This window comes from Uloborus diversus, chromosome 4, assembly GCF_026930045.1.
Source record: "Uloborus diversus isolate 005 chromosome 4, Udiv.v.3.1, whole genome shotgun sequence".
Classification (NCBI taxonomy): domain Eukaryota; kingdom Metazoa; phylum Arthropoda; class Arachnida; order Araneae; family Uloboridae; genus Uloborus; species Uloborus diversus.
Genome location: NC_072734.1, coordinates 89,282,192 through 89,294,895, shown reverse-complemented (window position 1 = coordinate 89,294,895; position 12,704 = coordinate 89,282,192). Strand labels below are relative to the sequence as shown.

Below are 12,704 nucleotides of genomic sequence, written 5' to 3'. Positions count from 1 at the left end.
TTCGATATCCTCGGATAATACGCAGAAGAAAACTTCTTTGAATTCTCCTTAGAAGCTTACAATTTACTTTCTACCCCTAAATAGATACTAATAGAACTACCCCTAAATACTTAATCTGCTGGGCTTCTTCAATTGCTTCATTACCAATAGTTAAGTTAATGCTCTGATCTGGCCTAGACTTTTTATGTAACATCATAACTTTAGACTTTGAAGAATTAAAGCCAACTTATGTAATTCAGACCATTCAGACACTTGACTGAGAATGTCTTGAGCTAAAACACAAGCATCATTAAAATCTTTGCTCTGTACAATAATAAGCAAATCGTCAGCAAAGGCAATTTTGTAAACATTTTTAAAGTTTGAGAGCATACGAAGCAAATCGTTCATAATGATGTTCCACACGAAAGGTCCTATCACACATCCTTGAGGACAGCCTTTCTCTAAAGCAAGACTCTTCGTGACATTTCCTAAAGTGAGGTCAGCAGAGCGACATTGCAAAAAACTCTTAATCACATAAAAAATGTTTTTAGAAACATTGAGCTGCTTAAGTAAATGCAGAATGCCAGGCCACCACGCATTATCAAAAGCTCCTTTGATGTCCAGAAAGATGAGAAAAGTCACATAGTTCTTACGTTTCCCTGTATTGACAATGTCGCAAAGGCGAATCAAGGCATCTTCTGCTGACTTTTGAGGAGTAAAGCCAAACTGATCCTCGCATAAAAGGGAGTACTTCCTTAGATGAAAATTGAGTCTACTTATGCAGAGCTTCTCTAGGCACTTGTCTAAGCAAGGAAGTAGGCTAATGCACCGAATATTATCAATATGTGTCTTTGATAATTCAGTACTCTTCGGAATGAGTACGACCTTTGCTCTCTTCCAGGCATCCGGGAAAACACCAAGATCTAAGTAGAGGTTAAACAAAGCCACCAGAACAGAAGGGCAACTCTCATGAAAATTTTTTATTAGCTCATTACCAATTCTGTCGAAACCCGGCGTTTTATTTGAGCTCAAATTTTTTATTACGCCATCAACCTCCGACATAGAAAAGGAAACGTCGTCAACGGCGTCGTATGACAGTTAAGCTTCGCTGTGCAAAGTCATGTGGTTGAAATTATCATGCACTCAAGAATCACGAGGAAATGATTTCCTGAAAATAGCATCAATAGTGTCCTCAAAAGAAGAAGTAAAATGACCTGGGGAAGTCTCAATGCCTGAAATTTCAATCCGTTTAGCAAAATTGATTTTAACGCCGAAAGTATAAATTTTCTTCCACACATTTTGCACTAGAGGTCTTTAACCACCTCAAAACTTGTGAGTAGAACAGAGAAGAGACCTCGTCAGCCTCACAAATCATTTTGTTAGTCTCCTCAAGAGATTTTGTTGGTTTGGCAACAAATCTTAATCGTGTTCATTTCTTTCGTGACACAGTCATCGGCGCGCAGAGGTTAACATTAACTGACGTCCAGCCATTTCCACAGCTCGGAGAACACTAAGATTTTTTTTCCGAAAAACCTTAAGGTCACCCCCTTACCCCACCTAACCCAAGTAGTTTGGTTCCACTCTGACCAATAAAAGCGGCCCAGGAAATTCAATTGCATTACTTTCGGAATAGACCTTGTATATGGGTCATTCGTCAAAAAGTCTTTTCCGTCACACGTCTTTTACAGTAAAAACTTTAAGGAACAATTCATTTAACAATGATTTTTAATTTCATCAAAAATATATCTATTTGAACCTGCCAACAATTTTTAAATAATAACTTTTATTTTAGTGCATTTTTGGTTCACAACATGCGAATTCTCATCGCCGTGGCAGGTCACACACCTTGTGTGATTGTTCATGTTGCTTAATAACTTGTTTAATTAAAAGTACATACTTATTTATTTTTGTTATTCCTTTCACAAGTGTCTCAAATACTAATTGTTTAAGTATATTTAATTTTTTAACATTGTGTTTTAGTTCGTTTTAGTAAAACAAGGAGTCGTGTCACACAATAAATTCTCACCACCGTTACCTAAGCACAAATTGCCATTCCTTATTAACACGTGGCAGTAATGACATCAAATTTTATTTTCTATGACGCAAGGGAGTCCCCTTGTTTATTCTCAGCCATAATTGAAGCTGTGAGATTTTGGTCGAAAAACAAGAAGATAGATTTTGCTTTAAAAACGTAGCGCGATTATTCTGACTTCTCATCTCCGTGAATTTGAGCTTCAAGGATGTACATTAATGTAAAAAAAGAAGTGAACATACTTTCACATGCTTAACATGTACATATTGTAGCAACGAAGAAAAAACATTTTACCTGAAAATCGCATCTATTAGGCCTATATTAATGGAAAATTCCTTACTTCCATGACAGACCTTATCGATGTCATTATTTCTGAGGTGACAATAAATGACGGAGGGGAAATACATCAATAATAGGCATTCTACCAAAATTATAAATTGCCAGTATATTCTCAAATTTACTAAATATGTACTATTTTTAGCATACATTTGAAAACTACTAATTAAGCCGTACATTAATTAAAAGAGCTTAATATTATATTCCCACTAATCATTAAAATAGCTGATTGTTTGCGTAATTAACAAAAATACTACATTGATATCAAATTGACCTTGATTTTTAAATATTAAAAGTTTTTTTTTCTTTTTTTTAAATTTCCGTGAACAAGGCATTTTTACATTTTTTTTTTATTTATGAGTAAAATAATTGGTACTTAACTGCGCCATTGTTTATGGTTGTTTATGGTTACTTCTAGTAGGTTACACTTTCATGTAAGAATGAAAAAAAAGAAAACAAAAAGGTTTCGCAATTGAAAAATATTTGCGTTCAAAAGTTACGTTTTCTGGAGCGCTTTTTCGTTTATTCATTCCCCTGAAATGACACAGTCTAACCAGTAAAACAGTGAAGTTACCGAATCGCGTTCAGCCTTGCTACAATAAAGCTTTTCCCTGCCTGTTAAACATTACCAAAACATGTAATCAAATTATGATGCCCTGACGCGTTTCATTGTTGAAACTCGCTGGTTACTCGATCATTGGCGCTTATTTATATGATTATGCTTGACCTCGTTACTTTTATTTCATAACAGAATTTTCCTTTTCTTTCAGGCGGATGTTTAAGCGTTTAATCCCTTGACTTGAAATTACGTCTGTTAGATGTCATTCATTTCACGAGCATTATAGACTCACCTACCTCTCGGAGACGTCAATGTCTTCAATGTCTCATGGAATTTTTATTTAAATAAATCATCTCAAACGGAAAGTTTTAAATATTAATAATCTGTTTCTCCCTGGAGACCTACACGAATTGTGTAATGAAAAAAAAGGGGTACCAATCGAGAGAGTGTAGTGATACTTTTTTTTTACGCATAAATTATTTGACGCATTAGCGTCTTTCAGTCGGCCGAAATTTGAAGAAAAGTAGCTAAATTTAAAAACTTGGCGAGAAATAGAAAGTAACACGTGACTTCACCATCTACGTGTGGTAGTCTAAAGGATATTTTTTTTAGAGGTAGAGAACTTAAGGTTCAAATAAAACACAGTTAAATGTTGTTAATTGGCATGAATGTTGCTTTATTCGAAAGATGATTCTTTGCCATTTTTATTTAAATATGATTTCTGGCATATGGCCACCTCGGCTGGCTCGGAGAAAATCTAATCGGAAAGTCCAATTTTCTCACTTTTTGCAGCAATAGAGGCCGTATGTCAGTAATAAGGTGGCGAATGTTCTCTTTCAAGGCGTAAATCGTCTGTGGCTTATCGGTGCAGACCAGAGATTCCACATAGCCCCACAAAAAGTAGTCCACCGGTGTTAAATCGCAGTGACAGGAACAGGGGACCCTCGGAGGTAATGGTAATGGTGTTAAATCGCATGATCTTGCAGGCCAATTCACGGGTCCATTACGCGAAATTATTCGTTCACCGAACGTTTCTTTCAATAAACCAATTGTGACGCGCGCTGTGTGGCAGGTTGCACCGCCTTGTTGTCTATTCATGATGAAATGGTAAACCGAACTGAACACAAAACAAGTGACAGCTATCAAAATGGCACACATATCAAACAGTGTTGCCAACTTAAAGTTTTATACCTCTAAAAAAAAAAAAACACCCTTTACAACGCGGGCAAAAGACATCTTCCATTTCGCAATGAAACTCACTGATTGTTTGACTCGTATTTAGATAACGAGACGAGGGCATAAGAGTTTAAGCGTAGAAAATCATGTTTTACTATTGTTTTTCGATTGCCACTGATTTAGATTTTTTTTTTATTATTACACCATCATATGGTTTACTGATCAACTCTGCGGAGTAAATTAGCATCTGAAACTGTCATCGATGGAAACTATGCAATGCCATAGAGCACTTGTATGAAAATTTCAATGCTTATTGTGCCTTATTATGGTAATTTAAAAAAAATCGTAGTCAGTGCATTTTGAACATTGATGGTTTAGGCATTGTGATTTCGTAAAAAGAAGAGAAAAAGAAAAAAAAAAAAAAAAAAACTCTAGAGACTAAGAAGCGAAAACAATTCTATTTAAAACCAGAAATTGAAGCATTAGAAATTTAAGCACTACAGATTGGAAAAAAGACGATAAAAACACTCTTTTTTCATAGACTCGATGACTAAACGAGAAACTACAGTCCAACCACGGATTGTATACAATTGGCAAACGTCCAGTTAGAAGACTCTACCTGAATAAGAGGGAAAAGTAAAAATTTGATGCTCGTGTTCCGCTTATTTGAATGAGAGGCTGCTTAATTTAGAGGCCAACTCACATCTGCAAAAGCTGACATCCCTAAAAACTAATAGATGCGCCCATTTCCGTCTGTAAACCGTATTTTTGCCTTTCCTTACAATCCGTGCTCAGACAGTACTCTCGAGAGATAACTCTCTCGAAGGCGCGCGAGGGGTCGGGGGGACATTTCAAGTTTTGTAAACTTGGATAAATATTTAGGTTTTAAAATTATTAATTCTTATTAATTCTGTCTTTCACTTCGAATTCCTACAAGTTAACAACATCAACATTTAGAAATGTTGCGACAACACATGCTGTTTTTCGGTAGGTGATTTTGTTTGAGATTATCTGCTTTAGTGCAGTACTTCTCCCAAGGGTGCTCACAGGAGGAGATTGGGGGGGGGGGGGGATTTTAATATTGTATTGATTTATTTTATTTAATTATTTTGGGTGTATGTATGTAAATGTTATTGGTGTAGCACAAAACGTTTTTAACAAAATAATAATAATTATTATTAAAAAATGAATAAAATAAAAAAAGGGCAAAAAAAAAAATAATAAAATAAAATAAAATAAAATTAAATTAAATAAAAAACAAAAAGGCTTGACGAAAATGAGAGGGGGGGCGGGGTGATTTGCGCCGAACTTGGGGGGGGGGGACACCTTTGTCAGGGGGATGGACCTCCCTGACTTCTCCTACCAAGTGTTTCAAATGCTGCATCTTTGCAAACAACGCTTTATTTCGGTTTCGGATTTTCTCATTTTGAAAATTTCGTTGCAGTGTGCGATGCCGGTTCGTGTGATGAAACTGATTGGAGTGAAGACCTTGATTGTTACGAATGCCGCCGGCGGTCTCAACTCGGACTTCCGAGCTGGAGATATCATGATTATAAAAGATCACATCAACTTTCCAGGATTTGCAGGAGACAATCCTTTGAGAGGCAGAAACGATGAGAGGTGAGAACAAAGGAATATTTTACACTGGAGTTCAAGTAATCCGAAGTATTTGATATTGAAGTAAATGTGTGTGTTTGACTCAATTGCACAGCAGCAGAATTCAGTGGAATAATCAGGTTGCTTATTCTCTAAAACGCTGTTTTGACAGCATTGATTCAAAGGCTTATGAATTTAAGTTACGCCCATCAAATATAAATGGAAAACTATAGTTATTCAGTGAAAAACGATAACTTGGTGTTTTTTGAACAATCAGGCGACTTTCCACTAACTGATTTGTTGAAATATTGCTGTTTAAGAAATCTACTGGGTGATGAGTAAAACATATATTTTTTGATTTTAACTTTTAGTCTGATTTAAATATTTGCGTGTTGGATTAGACATATCGACAGTTACAAAAAATGTTTTTCTTTTTGCGATAAATTTAAATTTTTATTCATAGGGAAAAAGACACTCACGACTAATATACCCTCAATTTTTTTCCACGGCCGAGATCGGTGCAAACATTTTAAAGCTCTCCCAATGCATGACTCAACCTCACCGGAAATGGAATTTTTAGTGACTGTTGTCCGTTTTTCATGAGAAGGCACTTCGCCACGGCTCCTCGAACGCAGAGTTCCATTTTACGCGGGGGTGATCGGTAAGCTATCCACGTGCTTCTGAAGAAGACAACCAGACATCCTTAATTTGAGTGTGCATTTTAATGTGAAAAAAGAGTTTTAGTGTCCTTTATATCACTTGCTTCACTTGTCTGTTGTCATTTTAGTTATTCTTACATTTTAAAAACTGCTGCTTTTACAACAAAATCCTAAGATCCGAATATACCTTCTGCCAAAAACAGCGAAATAGAATCATCGGATACCACGTGACGAGGGAGGAGTCAAGTGCCTGCTTGTGGAAAACGGACAATAGTGCTTTTTGCCTCTAATGTCCAAATGTTAAAGCGATTTTTAGGGACTGTTGTCATTGATCTGATGGGAACTTTTACACTATTTTTTTTTCTTTGATTTGTTGCCCGATTGTTTAACTTGACCGATACGTCACTTGACGAAACGTTTCTCCTCTAGGTTGACAGTGCAAAGCCGGGCGACGGAGCAAGCAGCGAGTATATAAATAAAATTGAAAAAAAAAAAAAAAGTTACTAGATGCAAACAGCATTTAAAATTGCAGACACTTCTTTCTTCAAAACTTGTATTCCTCTAAACCAGGAAAATATTTCAAAAATATTTTATTCGTATCATCCTGATAGAAGATACATTAAAATCTCATTAAAATGTAATTGCCATTAATAATGCAACTGCCATTACATTACTTGATTTCCATTTCTTCGAAATTCTCGGTACAACGAGCAAAATTTGCAATCCCTTGAATTTCATTGCAAACACTGAGAAAAATGAAGTTTTCAAAAATGAGAACATTCATGCTTTCAAATTATCATCAAACCTTTTGTTTCAAAAATGAGTATACCCATGTTTTTAAATAGTGTGCTGAATTATTTCAGACTCAAAAATGAGTACATAATATTTAGTATTGAAATCATTACAAATGAGCACAAATACCTCAAAAATGAACACACATGTTGATTTGAGTATTTGATGAGTGTTTGAATGTTTCATATTTGATTACCACGTAGTCGGAGCCATTTTAACTCGCGATATGTTCGAAATTTGAGTACTTTTTCGTCATTTTTGAAATAGTTGTTTTTAGAGTGAAGGGATCTAACTGTACTCCTTACCTGCACAATGTTCTAAAATTTTAATTCAGTAACATTGTCATATTTGTATTAGGTGGGGTCCACGATTTCCAGCCATTAATAACGCCTACGATCTCAAGCTGCGGAAGATTGCGAGAGAAATAGCCGAAGATCTTGGGTTCGGCGAACATATAACGGAGGGAGTGTACGCCATGGTCGGCGGACCATGTTACGAAACAGTCTCAGAACTAAGGGCTCTGAAGATTTTTGGGAGCAGACGCAGTTGGTGAGTAAAATTCAAGAAAGGATCATGGGCGCCCATATGCAAAATTGTAAGGGGGGGGGGGGGTGGCTCAGAAGTTTTAATCATGGTTTAGCAGGATATTTTCTCCATGGAGGCAGATTTCAGGAAATATTAGTCATTAAAATTTGACATTTTTAATTATTTATTCATTAATGGCTGGAGAAGAAATATTTTTATATTTTTGCAAAAAAAAAAAAAAAAAAAAAAGTGCTAAAAATAAGGAAGTTCTAATTTCCAAGGGGGGAGGGAGGTTCGAGGCCCCCCTGCCCCCCGATATGGGCGCCCTTGGAAGGGTTGGTTGTCACATATTTTTGTTTTTAGTTTTTATAATTATTTTGTTAATGTGTACGAACATTTTCATACAAGAATTTCGTAAGTAAGCATTTTATCTACATGATACCACTGTTTAGATAGTGTTTTTTTACCATAAAAAAAAAAAAATATTTTCTATTTTTGAAAACTCTTTTCAAATGTGGCAACCTACCCCCTACCATGGGTTGGTTGTTGCATGTAATAGTGATGGTTGTCGCATGCATTTAAAATAAGTAAAAGACTTAACCGTAATGTTTAGTTTTTAACACGCTTTTATTAGCTTCACCTGTATGTATGTATGTATGTATGTTATCTTGTAACGGAATCTTGCAGCTAAAATTTCGCCCACTTCCTGCGATCGGATTCTTTTGAAATTTGGCACGTGACCTCAGACCCGATGACAATGCAATATTCTATAATCAAATTAATTAATTAACTCTTTTAATTGTTAGTTTCCTTCAATTTTAATCAATTTTTTGGCATAAATCCCAACAATGTGAAAAGGGAAAAAAATTTTAAAAATATATTTAAAAAATGCTCGTAAAAATTATTTAAAAATATCTACAAAAACCTTTAATTTTTTTGCATCAGACAAAAATTTGTTCCAATGTTCCAAGGTAACTAGAACATGAAATATAATTGTTTTTAACTAATTCCATGCCAAAATTTAGGTGAGCCTTCAATTGGAAATTCATTGCTGATCAGACCATTGTTGAACAAAACTTTTATTCAAATGCATCTCAAATTTTCAAAGTAATGTAGATATGATTACCGCACAACATTACATCGACATTTTTCCGTAAAACAAGTAAAAACTAAAAAGAAGAAAATAAAATATTAGTTTAAAAACTAAAAAAACACGCTTTCGTAGCAAAATGAACTAAAAAGTAAAAAATAATCTTTGGATGATAGTAGTTGATCAATCACTTAATTTTAATGTAATACAAAAAAGCGTGGGGGGCTTCTTATCAGTTGTCTTGAATTTCTTCTGCTTGTTGTCCATGCAAAAATGTAAATAGACAGCACCCCACGCTTTTTTTGTATTACATTAAAATTAAGTGATTGATCAACTACTATCATCCAAAGATTATTTTTTACTTTTTAGTTCATTTTGCTACGAAAGCGTGTTTTTTTAGTTTTTAAACTAATATTTTATTATTCATAAAATGCAACATGCAACAGCAGCAGATAACATAACGTCAGGAGACACTTGCTCTCATCCAGTCGGTTTTTTTTTTTTTTTGAAAATTTTAACCATGTTACACGCAATATACCGTCAGCCCGGTTATCCCATCCGGAGATTGCAGTTTCGTCCTTGTCATGACATGAACTCATCAGTCCGGAATAGAGAATGAACGAGGTGGAGGCAGGTGGTATTTCATTGAAGCTGAGAGTGCGAACGATCTGGTAGATGAAGTAAATGTATCGCATTAGCGAGAGTTCGCAGACAGGATGCAGTTCAAGTGGTAACCACATAGACTCCCATATGGGGGTGGGGGCTCAAGGTCTCCCCCCCCCCATAAAATTAGAACTCCCTTGCTTTTAGTATATTTTTCTTTGCAAAAATGTAAAAAACATTTTTCCTCCAGCCATTAAAGAACAAGCTATTAAAAATGCCAAATTTTAAAAAGTCTAATCTGTACTGAAATCGATTTCCATGCGGAAAATATCCTGCTAAACCAGGGAGAAATATCCGAGCCCCTCCTCCTTTAAAAATTTGCATATCGGTGCCCATGGATAACCAAACTGTCGGCATAACCATACTGCCTTAAAGAACACCTAATAAATTTTTAGAAGTCTACAGTTTGATGCGGGATGTGAACCCGCTGCCATTCTGCATAAATATAAAAGTAGAGTACCTTAAAGCTGCAATAATCTTACCCGCGAAAAAAAAAAAAAAAATTGAGGTCGGTAGCCACAATAGAGAGAGCTTGGGATATGCAACATCTATCCTATTGTGACAACCATCCTTTTTTCATGAGAATGAAATATTTCTCCCTCTTATCATCAAATTTACGTGAAAGATGGGCTTAAAATTGAAACAAAAAAGGAACAAAATCGAATTTTAGAAAAATAGCTTCGAGGTGCATCCCTTGAGCTACTAACTAATTTTGTGCCAAATTTCATAAAAATCGGGCGAACGGTCTAGGAGCTATGAGCGTCACAGAGATCCAGACTTATTATTATAAAACTTTATAATAAGAAAAAAAGATAAGCTCTATTACTGAATCTTTAAAAACGGAAAAAGGAGCTGCCCATTAATGATGTCGTACCTTTTTTCAGTATATTTGACCATACTTTGTTACAAAGTGTGACGTTTCACCTTACCCCTTAACCTACCTTTGTCACATACCACGCTTTACTACCTATACATATTATTATAAAAAATGTCGTTACTTTTACCAAGATTTCGGATGTCGCAGTGTCGCACTTCATTCATTTACTTATTCAATCCTTTATCAAAATCCTTACATGTTCATTTATTAATTATTTCATTTACATTTCTGCATTTAATAATTCCCGTGCTTATTCATTCATTCACTAATTTTCTTATTAATGCACTATTTCATTCATTCATGTACTTTTTTTTTTATATGCATTAATTAATTTATTCTTTTACTGTTTCATTTTGTTTTCATTTATTCATTAATTTTTTATTTACTCATTTATTTGATCAAAAATACCTTGTTCTTTCTTCATGATCGAAAATTTCAGAACAAATTTCAAATTTCTTCATTTTGAAAAAAGCAAGTTATCTTAACTATTTCACTTTGTGCCTCGCATTCCGTTACTTATTTTCTCGGACTGAAAGTTCTGCTTACGGAGCGAGTTGTAGAGGGTTATTTTTTCTCATTTACAGTGCTATGTTGAACCGCCAAAGTCAGTTGTTTTTCTTATTTTCAGGTATGAGTACAGCACATGAAGTTATAGCAGCAAAGCATTGTGGTCTTCGAGTATTCGGCCTCTCCTTGATAACTAATGAATGCGTCATGGAATATGACGTAGAAAGATCGGCGAATCACGCTGAAGTCTTGGAAACGAGCAATCGCCGAAAAGCTGATCTTGAAAAACTAATAACCAATCTGGTAGCGAGAATTCAAGAATAAGAGAAAAACGCATTTGTTTGGGTTAAAAATTATATTTTCATATCATATACCAAAAGCTTGTCGATTTAGTCCTTTCCTTATTGTTTATTTTTTCTATGAAAAAGTGTTCCATAAGATGTTCAGCAATTAAATAGATTTTGTCAATTTTCGAGCCTCGAAATTTTTGGCGTGGCTTAAATTTTCGCGATTACTACCAGCTCGCGAAAATAAGTGCTTTTTACAGAGTGTCAAGTTTTGAAAAAATTGATTCGTTATATTTTGTTTAAATAGATGGGCCATATGTTTCTCATAGAGTAAAGAAATTTAGATAGAAAGGACGCGTCTATGGTAAAAAGGAGATGAAATTGAAGCCGGAATCATGGGATACATCCGTGCGAAAATGGGCGGGGTTATGATAACGGAGTCGCTTCGTGAGAATGGTTATCACCAATCTCGCGAAGAGACCGAATAAAGTAGCTGGTGGATTGGTTTACACTTTAATGCATTTTCAAAAACGTGTTTCATAAACTTGCAACAATATCTAATTTTAAATGAATTACCAATTAAGATTCAATAAAGCAAAGTTTTGTATCAAAATGTATCCCAAGACCTCTAGCGAGAAGCTTTCCATCCATCACGAAACTTTCTTCTATATCTTTCTGATGATTCTGATCCCTCCCCATGCTTAACGAGGGAGCAATATTCCCAACAAAAGGCAAAATTACACACGCAAAAACTTGACGACCATCCCCAATTCCCGATTTATCTCAATAGCAAAGCAAAGAATGAAAATTGATACAGCGGTGCAATGATGAGAGGTGTTATGATAACATGATCGCTTCGCGAGAATAGTTTTTACCAATCTCGCAAAGGGATCGTATAAAGTAGCTGGCGGATTGGGTTTGCATTTTTAATTCATGTTTTAATGCAATTTCAAAAAACGTGCTTCATAAACTTGCAACGATATCTAAGTTTAAATTAACAACCAATTGAGATTCAGCTAATGGAGTGTTTTCATTCAAGATGCATCTCAAGAAGCTAAGGGTCTTGGAAATACATCGGTAGAACCTCCGGCTTCAATTTCTTAAAAAATACATATGTACATAAAGCGTGTGTTCTCTCTGTCTTACTCAATAATGTTTCTAGAGCAGCAAAGCTACAATTATGTTTTCAAAAATTCACAAGATTATTACAGGGTTGACAAACCTTAGATAAACAATTTGAGGAACTTTTTGAAACTTTATGGCGCAGTATTCAATATTGTGTTAGAACACATTAAAAAAAAAATCTGGTGTGCATTCCGCACTTCTTTTTGCGTCTATCTACTTATCGAGTGTTTTTAATAGCTCAAAAGAATGGCTGCGGGAACAAGCCTTAGAAGCAGAACTTTTTAAATGTATAGCTTTTTAGACATATTTTTTGCTTTCCTACACATATGAAACCAACGGTAAACGTTGAGAATTGTAGTTTCAGACTGCAGGTTAATGAAATAAAAATGTTTCTATAAGCGTCTGCGACCTAAAACTGTATGGAACGCGTGTAAAGAACAGAAATGGAATACCTTAGAGTGAGCAAGAAAACACTAAATCATTACACCCCTAGTTTGTCAC

At 35.1% G+C, this 12,704-nt stretch overlaps 1 protein-coding gene across 1 annotated transcript in view; it reads left to right on the top strand.

Annotated features, from left to right (window-relative positions):
* Window positions 1-11,250, top strand: part of LOC129220113 (purine nucleoside phosphorylase-like) — a 38,891-nt gene extending 27,641 nt beyond the window's left edge. The window contains 4 exon segments of the mRNA XM_054854455.1: window positions 5,527-5,702; window positions 7,487-7,658; window positions 7,660-7,678; window positions 10,913-11,250. Of these exon segments, the coding sequence (XP_054710430.1) occupies window positions 5,527-5,702; window positions 7,487-7,658; window positions 7,660-7,678; window positions 10,913-11,115 (570 nt within the window). The 3' untranslated portion in view covers window positions 11,116-11,250.
* Window positions 11,251-12,704: the final 1,454 nt, after the last annotated feature.